We start from the raw sequence: 13,736 nt of genomic DNA, 5'->3' as shown, positions 1-13,736 counted from the left end.
AGAATTTTTCAAAAAGAGCACTCAATTTAGAGTTTTGGTTCAAAAGATATGGTATTTTGAAGTTCCATGCACACTTGGCAATGATTTGATCATAACTCCTCAACCATTCATCAGATGCTCATGATCTTGGACTTTTTGGAAATGGGAGAGAAAGATCTTCAACTTTCATGTTGGACAAAATTTCATTTGAAGCTTCTTTGATATTGGAAAGTCGAGTTGAAGTTGGTCCAAAAACTTACCATTTTTGGAAACTTGAAATTACAGGTCACCTTCCATTTTGGGAAACTTTTGATCTGGCTTCAAAATCTTCAAGGTAGATGTTTGAAATGTTGAATAACCTTCTTTGGGACATGAATGAAGTGTCTCAAACCATTTCTCCATCTCCTAGCCCTCAGTTGACTTGTAGTTGACTTTTATGGGCCTCAGATGACTTGATCATGCACTGTGGACTTTGAGCCTTCAACACTTGGCCAAATTGCATCAAAATGATCCTTGATTCATGTAAGCTCATTGGAATAACCATAGGGCCTTTATCTCATGGAAAAACCCTTGCTTTCTTGCACAGATGGATTCTCCTGATCAGTTTTGACTGATGAGATGTAACATGAGATGCAATGACAATGCAATGTTAATGTGATGTTAGTGACCTAAAAAATGAAATGAATGTACAAATGGGAGGTGCAAATTTGAGGTGCTACACTCGTGCACGTGGATTTTTTCAAATCACGGGTATGGGGATGGGTATTATAGTACCCTTCCCAAACCCTACCTATTTCCATCCCTAATTTCAACCAAGATCACAAGCACAATATCCTCCTAACCTTCACCTCTTCGGGGTTGCCTTTATGGGATATCATCAAGCACCCTTTGTGTTTTCTTTTTACCTTTTGCTTGCTTGTATTCTAACTTTGTTAACCTTATTCAAAATACAAATATATGTGTTGTTTCCTTTTTCTTATTGTACAAGGTAGGGACTTGCAATCAAAGGCTCAAGCTTGGTTTCTAAATTAGGGTTTTGATTCCCAAGGTCAAAGTTTGGTCAACAAGTGATCCGCAAGAGCTTTTACTTCAAGGCATGACCTATAATCTTAGGTCACATTCATGTCAAGCTTCATTCAACATCATTTGATCAAGATAAGTTTAGGTTTGGTTCATAATTTCAAAGTTGATTCAAGTATGGTTCATGTGTTTATTTTCATGCCATTTCCATCCAATTTTCAAGAAATTATCAAGATTTTTCAAGGGACAATCAAGTTTCCTTAATTTGGTATTCAAGTGTTCATCATCAGGCCTTTAGATGCAAGAAATGGCAAGAAATCACAAGTTGGTACATGTTTGGTTGACCTAAAATCAAGTATGTAATGTCACTTGGTACAAACACCATAACTCTCTCATTTCTCAATATTTTTGGAATCTACTTTGAGCCAAATGTCACATTTCAACTCCTCTACAAAATTGTTTCAAGGGTCAAACATCAATTTTACCTCTAAGTCCATCAATTTTGGAATTTTCTAAGACGCCCATATGTGCACAAAAGCACGTCCAAGACCTGGTTGACCTCATGTATGGCCTAGAATACCGGTCACGACCCTAACTTTCCATCCATGCCATTTTCAACACGAGTATCCTTTTAATTTGATTCTTTTTACATTTGATTATTCACCATGAGGAGATCATTTGGCAGAAAGAATATCTCAAAACACACGAGTGGATTTCATTTGGCCTAATCTCCAACATGGTACCATGGACTATGCTTCTTGCGCAACTTTAGGGTTACAAAATTCATGCCATTCTCAATCTGGGACCACCTGTACATGTGAAACTTGTTTGAGGATCTAGAATGCGTCTGAACAAACACAAAATGATTGGTTTCAAGTGCCTATTCACGCATTTCACCCTCACTCTCACACACTTGGCAAATCATCAAAGTTCTGACCTAATTCACACAAATTTGCCTGCATTTCACATGTACCATGATCTCACTTCAGTTCCTATAAATAGAGGAAGCATTTGCCTTCATTACCAAACGTGAATAGCCAAGGAAACTTTGAAACCATTTGAACCCGATACCTTTAAAAACGAGTTAACCAATTCTTTGATTCAAGCACTTTTAGCTTCATTTTTTCGCCCAGAATCACTCATCAGTACCTTCTAAAGCTAACTGAAGCATTATTGTTTCTTGAAAGTCCTTAGAACCAGGCTCCCAAATCCACCATTATTGACCTCTGAAGCTTCAACGGGAAAGGTAGATGCAAGTTACGTTTATGAGCAAACAAGTTACCAGTGTGTTCGTCATGATTCACTAATCAAAATCCCTAAACTAACTTGAATTTATTCTTCCTATTAATCATTTAATTTTACTTTGAAGAATTAAGGTTCTTCGTGTTCTTGAGAAAATTATCTTTGCTCAGGGTCAATCAATGGCTCTGAAGTAAAGAGACATGAACGATGATGGTTGTTGATGCTTAAACACGTGTTGTCTGAACTTAAAACTCCAAGTTTATGAGGCTTAAAAAATCAACTCAAGGTTGAAGATGAAGTTCAGTGCGCGTGTTTTGGTTTCAAACATTTAAATCCATCCAATCCCAGCCTGACACGCGTGCTAGCCGTTGGCGCGACCATTTTCAAACATTTTCTTTTTATTTTATTTTCATTTACTTTATAATTTTATTTTAGATGATTTTTAAGTCATTTTTGTCAAAAAATTTACAGAAAATCCATAAAAATATTTTGCACAATTCGACTTTAGCATAAAAATATTTTGCATAAAAATATTCACCTTTATTCATAGACTTTAGCACAATTCGAATCATATGATTGACAAGTCTCTCTTCATAAAGCATTAGTGCAACAAGCAAAAGGCTTCATCAAGAACCCATCAATCATAATTCAAAGTGTGTGGCACGAGCCTTAAGCAATAGAGAAGGGATGAGACTGGAGCTTTCCTACACTCATTCTAGATATCTTTGGGTGCTGCGTGTTTGGCCAGTGGCTCATCTTATTCACCTCTATTCATAGACTTTAGCACAATTTGAATTACATGATTGTCTAGTATTCTTCTATGTTAAGTGGCACAACATCAATAAGATCAACACAAAGGACATCCTATCATCAACTTATTAAGTTTGATTCAAGCTGTACGCTATGAGCCTTAAGAAACAAAGAATGATGAAAGTGAAGAATTCATATCCTTGTCTAGAATATCCTTGGGTACAGGACGAATGAACCAGTTGCTCAAGGTATTCACCTTTGTTCATAGACTTTAGTGCAATTCGAATCACTTAATTGACGAGTCTTCTCTAATATCAATCTTTCAACACCCCAATAGTGGAGTATCTTTTGCTATCAGCAACTTATGCTTGTACAGCCTCTCCCAATCGATTCTTTTCCTTGTAAGTTGTTAAACCTTGGCATTGTTCTTCACCTTGAGAGTCGTGGACTCTGGAGTTGTTCTATGCCTTGTGAGGTATTAAATCTGGGCTCTTCGATTTAGATCTTCGCCTCGAGAGTCATAGACTCTGGCATCTAACTCTCTTAGCCCTGTAAGATGTTAAACCTTGGATTTCCAATCCAGTTCTTTGCCTTGAGAGTTGTGGAATCTCGATCATCACTCTTTGCCTTGAAAGGTGTTAAACCTTGGCAAATTCAATTCTTTGACATCATCAGTTTTAAACTCTGGTAATGATGCCTTGCCTAAAAGGTTGTGAACCTTGGCACTCCTTTTTCAGCCTTGAAAGGTAGTGTACCCTGGAAAATCAATCTCGTTCCCTTTTGTTTCAGCCGTAATAGGCTGAACTACGATTGCTCTAATTTTATCATTGCATGATGAGAATACGTAGGCACGAGGTTTCGAATCCTTCGTGAGCATATTTATTTATTATTCCTGCCTTAGGGCATTTCTCCATTCATCTCCATGATGCATTCATATTCTACCTTCATCCACTTCATGTGATACATCCTATTCTTTGAGCCAAATACAATACACCTTTGAGATCCGTCTTGAACCTCTTTGTGAACCAAGATCTGATTTGTTTGTCTTGTTAGTCCTCTCGTTGCTTAGACGAACATCTCCTTACTTACTTTGCAGCCGTATACATGCAACCCTTTCTTTTCGGTTATTCCAATACATTATTATATGCCCTCACTTGTTAGTTCATATCAGTTTACTCTTGGGTTCATATTTCACCCCTTGTTGGAGTTCAAAACAATATAATCCTTTGGTTTAGACCATACCTTTATCACACTTCTTTTCATCTCTCGCCATTAGTTCTTCGAACTACGGAGCTCTGAATTCCTCACTGCACTATGAGGATACGTAGACATGGGGGCCCCAATCCTCACTTTGCACTTTATCTATTCTCTTCCTTTTTCTCTATTATTTTAAGAGTAATCTTTAGATATCACACCCATTTGAGCGAGAACAATCAAAATGGTTCCTATGGAGTACCATGGATGTTTGGGGGTGCTAATACCTTCCCCTTGCATAACCTTCCTTGCCCAGCATATCTCTTTCCCCCAGGTTTTATCAATGTTTTCCCTTTCCTTCAGGAATAAATAAAGTTTGATGGCGACTCTGTTGTATGTTCGAGCATGCAATATGTTCGGGTATATTCCCACTAGCTTCAGCTGGCGACTCTGCTGGGGATGCTTTGTTGCTTGGAGTACTTCCAGGTCGCTAAAAGGAGTCGAGCCTAGTTTAGGTTGTTTCCGCTCATTATATGTGTTTACCTTTGCATTTTACTCGCTCTTATTTATCACATTCTTTATCTCTTTAAATATTATTTATACTGAATATTATCTTTTATACTCCCTGCTGGGTTGGGATAGATTACATGAGAGAGAAGCTCTATACACAAGCTTAGTATACACATAGGATAGATTTGTGGATAGTCGTGAACACCTGCGTTTTGTGCGTTGGGTTGTCATGAGAACGACACCCAGACTAGATTCACTTGGAAGTACTTTTGTCCTGTGAGCATTCACTATGGCAGGGTATTTTCATTTTAAGTCGATGACTCTGGGAGACCTTCTAGGGATCACCTTGGAGCATAGTCTATACCTGTGAGGGGGATATGATATTTTTCTGCAGGAAACCATATACTCTACATACCTTATTCTCATGGACGTCGGACCTTTGATCCTGCATCGAGCAGTATACGCAGATTATCCGGATTGTTTTATGTTGTTAACATACTCTATTGCATATCATTATTGCATGGCTGTATATATGCCAGAGTTTTGACCCTTAATTATTACACCATCAATGCTTTGAATATATGGGTGTTGCATAATTATTTGCATTTTCATTCCTAACATGCGCATTCATGCATTTGCATCTCATGACTATCAACCAGAAAAATATCACCTTGTCCTTTCTCCATCCTGAAAGATGACGACTCTTCGACACCAGTACTTCACGAGGGCTAACAAATCGAGAATTATGGAAGATCTGGAATAAGAGAATTCTATGTACAAGGAAACCTTGACTCTGTTCCAAGGCAGAATGGACACCTTCCAAGGTAACATGAAAACCATAATGGAGTACCTTCAAGCTCAGAAGGCTACTACCTCCACTTCTGTTGCCAATCCTGTTGTTGCCGTAGTTACTGATGCCATTGTTATCACCATTTATGTTGATGCTGTTGTGGACACCGTGATTCAACCCGTGGAAAGCTAACCTATCTATCATCCAGGTTCTAGTAGGCATGCTGCTTCCTATCCCTGGGGGTTGCCTCCGAACTTTACTCACAAGCTGCTAATGGGAATACGTTTGTGCCATATCAACCATTTGTTGTTCATCCCGCCAATGGGAATGTTGTTGCCCATCCTTGGAGCATGACCACTCGCTCTCCTCATATGGTTAATGCTGACAACCGCAAGATCAATCCAGAATAGACTCTTCAGACTTCTGCACCGGTAATTATTGAGACTCCTAATTACAACGAAGATGAGTACATAGGTTCTACCCTTCACTTTCGTCTTCCTCCTCGAGTTGCTCAACCTACTGTTCAGAATTTGAATCAAGGTGTTCAGATACCTCATCCTTATCCTGGGGCATCTTCTGCTGTTGCACCTCCATTTGTGTATCCTGGGGCACCCTATGCTCCATATTAGGGTCAGTTTGGTCAGAATGTTGATCAGATGGTAAATCCGAGATCGATATATCCTCCAGGGTATCCCTAATTTGCTTTTCCTCCAATTATTGCTCAGGCAACTCCTCAGAGTGTTCAACTTCCTAATCATCAAGTTAATCCTCAGACTGCTAATCAAATTGTTGTTGGTTCAGATTAGAATAGACAAGCAGACTACCGATTACTAGATGAAAGGATCAGAGTCGTTGAAGGTTTCTCTGCTTATGGTATGGATGCTAAGGACTTATGCCTAGTTCCTAATGTGGTGCTTCCTCCTAAGTTCAAAGCACCAGACCTACCAAAATACAAGGGTTTAAGTTGTCCAAGAAGTCATGTCATCATGTATTGTAGGAAGATGGCATTCTACATTGATAATGATGAGCTTCTTATCCATTTCTTTCAAGACAGCTTATCCTGGGCATCCTTAGATTGGTACATGGGCCTAGAACGCAGCAAAATCAGATCTTGGAAGGACTTGTCTGAAGCCTTTCTCAAGCAATACAAATATAACCTGGACATGGCTCCCGCCGGGTTACAACTGCAAAATCAAGCCTGCAAGAGCAGCGAAACATTCAAAGAATACGCTCAGAGGTGGCGTGAGATGGCTTCTATAGTTAAACCTGCATTGACAGATGCTGAACTAGTTGATATCTTCATGAGCACACTCCAAGGTTTGTACTATGAAAAAAAAGGTTGGTAGCGCGTCGTCCAACTTTTCCGACATGGTAACCATTGGAGAACGCATCGAGAATGGGCTGAAAACAGGAAAGATTGCTAATGTTGACAGCCAAACAATGGCCAAGAAATCTCAGGGTGTTTCTAAGAAGAAAGAGGTTAAGGCAAGCGCTATGATAGGAAATGTTTACCCTCCAGTTCAAGCACCTATGGCTTGTGTGCCATACCACCCTTATCCATACATTGTCGCTGCTCAATATCAGCAACCTGCATACCAGCCGCAGTATCAACAGCCTCCACAGGCTCCAGTTTCTCAAAATCAGCAAGATAATAGAAACTATAGTCAAGGTCAGCGTAGACATTTTGATAGAAAGCGTCCTCATCATAACCCGATCCCTGTTTCATATGCTCAACTACTCCCTTACCTTATTCAGCAAGGGGCAGTCGTGCCAAAGGAGATCCCGCTTGCTACATTCATGTATCATGCAAAGCACAATCCTAATGCTTCGTGCGCCTACCATACCGAGCATATAGGATATTATACCAAGGATTGTTGGCCTCTCCATTCAAGAGTACAAGAGCTTATCGATCAGAAGGTTTTGTCATTCTCGGAGGCATGACCCAATATCATAACCAACCCGTTTCCAGACAAATATGGACAAGTTGTGAATGCAGTTAGTGGTGGAGATTACTCAGATTAAGTTGCTTCTTCAAAGGAGTATCAAGGCTAGCAATATCATATTGATTCAATCATGTATTATTTGTAATCTTTTCTTGTTTGTTATATGTTGCTCATTTGTAAAACTTGTCTAGTTTTCAAATGATAATAATAATGAAATAAACGTGCATGTTTTTCTTAAATTCATTTGTGTTCACTCATATTTTATTTTATCAGTATCAAACTGTTTGTCAAAACAAAATCAAAAGAGAATGATGCAATTGAAAATACGCAAGATCGTTGCCTGTATGCTTTTGAATAAGAACCATGTTGATGATGTAAGGCATTGTTCAATCCCTAAACACCAGAGATATAAGGAAGTTAATCCCTAGTCAACCCCTTTGGTCCTTGTAGTAGGGGTTTCTTTCTTTAACACATAAAGCCCTCATGTTGAACCAGGGGCAGGGTAGTCTTCATTTAGTTCGAACTTGCATTCAAATTTCAGAAGGAGAATATCTCATCCAATGATCAATCATATCATATACCTCTTAAGAGGATGCGATCACAAATCCATAATGATTATCCCTTACCAACAAAAGGAGTGAGATAGTCACGACCCGTGCAACAAATCGAGAAAGCAGTGTCATAGGATTTGCTCCAATACAAAAAGAAAAAGATGATACAAAAAGACAAGATGATAAAATGGAAAAATGAAAAGTCCGCTAAGTCAAAAACTTGAAAACAAGATTGACTTAGGCAAAAGTTAGGTTATCCTGGTGGGCTGCAGACCGAAAGGATCAACCGAAGAAAAATAAGGGTAAACGAAAAGAAAAAAAAATCAGAGGATCAATATCAAAATCCTCAATAAGAGAAAATCTATGTGATTGCAAACAAAAGCAAAAGGTGTGTGATTGTCACTCCAAACTCTCAATGGGTTCATTAACCATCATTACTGATATCCAAAATCTTTTCTGAAAAATGAATGCTTGTTTTAAGCTAACTGAACATAGGACTGGAGAACATCACGGAGAATGGGAAGATTATATTAGGTTTCGAACCTTACATCTTTTCTTTCTGAAACCATGAACCAGGCCATGTTACAACCCTCGAAAGACCTAATTGAAGCAGGGTTTATTTCAAAAGCATACTATGGTAAGACCACGTTAAAGCTAACTTCTAAATATTTGCTTGTCATCTGTATTGATACTGATATGACATTCTAATCAGTGATTCGTTCACTAGATGTCATAATCTTAGTGAACACACTTGAGTTTTAAAACTTGCATGAGCATGACATAACAATTATTATTTTCAAAATGAGCATTTTTACTTGCGGACATGCACTTGACATCAAGGAAGATTACATAATGGGAAGGTTAAATGGTTCTTCTGATATCTCATAGCTCAGATCTCCTTAGGATTCAGTTAATCTGGGGCAACCACGTCGAGATTCTACAAATCTCTCTGAAACAACCAAACATGGGCAAAGTTACTTCAAGGCTCATATTGGGACAGGCCACCCCAAGAGCACGAGAAGTCAACCACTCCCAAAAATGATTAATCAAGAGGATAAAATTTCAAGATGTTGGGGTAAGCCAGTTGAGATCTTCAGATGTTGAGACAATGTCATAACTTGTAACTGGGGCAGTCGGTGCAGATATTCAGTATATTGGGACAGAGGCAGGCTACACAGGTATAAGCTCTCTCCATATTTCAGATAAAATACAGAGGTATGACAACAATTGTTTCGCTTGAAGTAGGTGTCGGAGATTCATGTATGGATGACCTTATCCTAGCCCAAAATTACCACTGCCGTCTCTATGAGTACTTGGCTTAACCATTGCATGAATCATCATCATGTATAAATCACGCCGCTTCACTCATGCATATCATTCATCTAGCATAGCTTGAAGACGTATGTGAAAATCGGAGAAATCAGAGCCCAGTATTTCATTGGCATCTTCCGATTACATACTTGCCTGGTACCTTTTAAAACCAGTTAATTTGACGATTCTTCCAAAAGCCAACCTGCTTGGCATCTTTTTCTAACCTTTAGGGTTGATGATCCTCTTTTCCAACCTTCTGGGGTTTTTTTAATCTTCAGGATTGATAACCTTTTTCCAATCTTCAGGGTTGGCGATCTTTGTTTCCAACCTTCATGATTGTTGAATCTTTTTCCCACCATCAGGGTGATGATAGACTTCGTTTTCGACTGTTAAGGTTGATGATCATTTGTTTCCAACCTTCGGGTTTGTTGAATCTTTTTCCGACCGTTAGGGTTGATGAATCTTTGTCCAACCTTCGTGGTTGATGAACTTTTTTCAATCTACATGATTGACGAACTTTTTTCCAACCAGTAAAGTTGATGACCTTTCTTTTTCAAACCTCTGTGTTTGACTTTGTTTCCAATTTTTGAACTGATGATTCATTTTCGAAACACCTTGTTTTCAAAAGATATATTTAAACTTATGGGCTCCCTGATTAGCATACGTGGCCTTAGGTTTCATAAAATAATAAATCATACATATAACATGCATATCATAACCTCATTTACCATTAAACATCCCCACAATACATATAAAATCACCATCAGATGAACCTGTAAAAGTCAAGTTGCCATCCTTATATCCCATATAACCGTCCTCAACAGGCAAATTTTTGGATACTTCGGTATTTAATCCACTCATACCTTGAATATCTGAAAAACTCTCGCAATTCGACCATTCAGGTCTAAGCTGATTAAATAGGGGTAGCTGTCGTACCCCAAAATTTTCCCTCCCATTTTTACTTTTCATCTGACTTATGACTCGAGACTCATATGCACATATTCATGCTTCATTCATATGCACTCATATTGACATTGGGCAGTCCGTAGATTCAAAGCTGGTGATTGAGGATTGTTCATTATATGGTTTCGAAACCCTAGTTCTTGACTTAAGGCGTTCATTCCGCCTTGAGTGTGTATGAAGCCCTAATTCATTGAGAAGAGGCCCATGGCTTACATGTCTTCCTGCTTTTGGTTCAGGGTTTAAAAACTTTAGTCTTTGGTCTTTGATTCAGGTTTTTGGTGCATTGATTACTAACCCATTTATACACGAGGAATCCCTAATTCACGCCTCTTGGTTGACTGAGGTCAATTGTTGACTTTTTGGTCAACCAGTTGACCAAAGTCAACCATCCATCCCTCAATCCATATTCTCTTGACCTTAGCAGCATCGATCATTATCTACACCTTTTTGATCATGTTGCTTTTAATTTCAAAACGGTTTCTAATTTTAAACCAACTTTCAATTCATTTTAATCAGATTTTTGATTTTTTCAATCTAATATTAATTGAGTCTTATTTTCAATTTGATTTTAATTCATTTTTAATTTCAAATTATTGGTGGAACTTCAATTTAATTTGTAATTGACTTTTACATTGATTTTAATTTCAAATGATTCAAACTTCAAATGAATTTTAGATTCTTGATTTTAATACCAAATAGATTCTAAATGGTTTCTAATTAATTGTAATTGATCTCAATTATAATTGGATTTTCAAGTTGATTCTTAATTAATTTTGGATGTCAAAATCATTTTTACTTGCTTTTTATTCCAATTGGGTTGATTATTTCAATTTTTTAAGATTAGTTTTTAGAATTTGTTCCAATATCCATTAACTCTTTTAATAACCATTTAACATTTAAGTTTCATTCAAATTCATTAAATTTTGTTAAAATCCATTAATTAAAGAGCTTTTGTCAACTTTTAAAGCTTTCAATAATCCATAACATTCCATACAAAAAAGCAAGTGATCCTTCATATATCATATTACAAACCAATCCATATTTACAATCTTAATTGATAACACTTTCATTCATAACTAACTTTCCATACAACGTTGATTCATTACAAATTACCAATCCAACCATAACTCGTATTCTTTTTCCAATTCAAAACATTGAATCATTCAATATACACTCCATATACGAACCCAATATGCGAAATCCCACAATTCCGTTAGTCATGCGCGGCCCTTTTGATTCATCACAACTAGGGGTGGACATAAACCGACCACCCGGCCCAACCCGGTAAAACCCGGAAAAAAAAAGAATTTGGGCGAGTTGGATCGGGCCAACGGGTCAACCGGGTTACCAAACCGGGTTAAAGGGGGTTCAAAAGAACGGGTCGGGTACCAAAAATGGACCCACGGGTACCCAGACCCGCCCATCTACGAAACGCAGCGTTTTTCCTTTCCAGACTCTCTCACTCTCTCGTTCCCTCACTCTCGTTTTTCCTCACTCTCTCGTTCCCTCACTCCACCCGTTCCAGATCTTTCACTCCCCTCACTCCACTCATTCCAGATCTTTCACTCTTTCATTCCAATTAGTAACTCTTAGTTTCACACACTCTCCGTTAAATCACTCTTAGTTAGGATTTTTTAATTAGGGTTTCTGAATCTAAGGTTTTTAATTTAGGGTTTATGATGATTGTTCTTGTTACAGGTGATTAAAGGCTTTGGACCAGTTCTCTCACTCTACAGGTGATGCGATTTTATGTGTGAGGTAAATGATTAGTTGACTTCTTCTTTTGCAGATTGGCTTTGTATTGAAGAAACTGTTTGATGATGGTGTTGTGAAACGTGAAGATTTATGGATTACCTCGAAACTCTGTGCTGTGAATAATGGTATCGGTATCGGCATCTTCCGATACCGTTTTGTTGGGTCCGTATTTGCAGTATCAGACGGATTTTTAAAACCGTGGTTTTAGCTAAATGAGTTAATTAATGATGCTGGTAGAAAAATAGTTTTATGAATTTGTTAGTCTCTTCTTTGTTGTTCAGAAACTAAGGATTTAATATGAAGGTCTGTACTGCAGGAATACCGATCATGCTCCGGAAGATGTACCGCCAGCATTGGATAGGACTTTAACAGACTTACAGCTTGATTATGTTGATTTGTATCTTGTATGTTATAACATATCACTCATTCTTTGCATATTCTCCAATTTCTTGCTTGGTTATCTTGTATGCTGCATTACTTAGGGGCTTTTATCTTATTCATTCATCTTTTTATTTTTTATGTTTTCTTTTAGATGCATGTAGGATTTATTTAATCTAATTTCAAAGTCTGGTGGTTTAATAGTTTATTTGGAATATGCTTGATTGAATAAATGGTAACTGTTGACTCTTCCTTTTCAGATCCACTGGCCTGCTCCGATGAAGAAAGGATCAGTAGGTTTCAAGCCTGAAAATCTTGTGCAACCTAATATTGCCAGCACATGGAGGGCGATGGAATCACTCTATGACTCTGGCAAGGCACGGGCTATAGGTGTAAGCAATTTCTCCACCAAGAAGTTGGGGGATTTGCTGGAGATTGCTCGCATTCCACCTGCTGTCAATCAAGTCGAGTGTCATCCTTCTTGGAGGCAGGACAAGCTGCAGAATTTTTGCAATTCCAAAGGTGTCCACCTCTCTGTGAGTTTTGAAATCTTGAATGATCATTATTTTGTTTCTGCATATTAAATTGGCCTTTTTCAAGAAGCCTTTTTGTTAATTGAAAGTACAAACTTGAAATGAACCTTTTGTTTAGCTTTTGCAGGAGTTAAGAACTCAGAACATTCCTAAGGTAGTATTTCTTTTGCTGCAAATGTCAGTTAATACTGTTGTTTGATAATTTTAGATTAACTCATGGGCAGCAGCATGGCCATCAATGAACACATATAAAAGCTTAATTAAATTTTTACTGCTGTTATGTAAAAATTTTAGATTAACTCATGTTTGATAATACTGTTGTTTGATAACTTTAAATTACATTAATACTGCTGTTTGATAATTTTAAATTACATTAATACTGCTGTTTGATAATTTTAGATTAACTCATGTTTGATAATTTTTGCCCTGTTATGTTTGAAGATGTTCTGAAAATTTTTACTCCGGATGTGTCAAATAGCATTTCAGGAAGACCAAGGTTGGTGACAAATTGATTTTTAATTTAATGTAATTTAAAGTTACTCTTCCCTGCCATAGAAGAAGAATTTTCAAATATGTACATTCCCTAAACAGTTTTTTCATCGAATCATTGAATTTATTGACTACAATCAGTATATTTCTGGTCATGTCTTGAAAACCTACGTGTATGCTAAATTTTAAATACTGAGTTGCTGCCTGCTTATGCGAATAATGATCTGTCAAGTGTTTGTACATGGGCTGATCGCGTCAAGTTTGCTCTTCGTTGGACGTCTGCTTTGCATTTCGCTGACACTCCTCCTTAGCTTTGCAATTTCCAATA

General features: G+C 37.7%; 1 protein-coding gene across 1 annotated transcript; it reads left to right on the top strand.

Annotated features, from left to right (window-relative positions):
* The first annotated feature begins 6,853 nt into the window (after window positions 1–6,853).
* Window positions 6,854–13,118, top strand: LOC127103422 (NADPH-dependent aldo-keto reductase, chloroplastic). The gene is made up of 5 exons (XM_051040684.1): window positions 6,854–7,154; window positions 12,032–12,118; window positions 12,324–12,412; window positions 12,647–12,922; window positions 13,047–13,118. Exons 1-5 carry the CDS (start codon window positions 6,854–6,856, stop codon window positions 13,116–13,118), a joined length of 825 nt encoding a protein of 274 aa, XP_050896641.1.
* Window positions 13,119–13,736: the final 618 nt, after the last annotated feature.

The sequence above is a fragment of the Lathyrus oleraceus genome, chromosome 7, assembly GCF_024323335.1.
Source record: "Lathyrus oleraceus cultivar Zhongwan6 chromosome 7, CAAS_Psat_ZW6_1.0, whole genome shotgun sequence".
NCBI lineage: Eukaryota > Viridiplantae > Streptophyta > Magnoliopsida > Fabales > Fabaceae > Lathyrus > Lathyrus oleraceus.
Note: the sequence above shows the minus strand (reverse complement) of the source record. Positions and strands in the feature narration are given on the sequence as shown.

Coding starts and splice junctions, on each gene's coding strand:
- LOC127103422 (XM_051040684.1), top strand. CDS start 6,854: ATGGTAACCATTGGAGAACGCATCGAGAATGGGCTGAAAACAGGAAAG. Junction 12,119..12,323: donor ATGGATTACCTCGAAACTCT/GTGCTGTGAATA, acceptor GTCTGTACTGCA/GGAATACCGATCATGCTCCG. Junction 12,923..13,046: donor CCAAAGGTGTCCACCTCTCT/GTGAGTTTTGAA, acceptor TAGCTTTTGCAG/GAGTTAAGAACTCAGAACAT.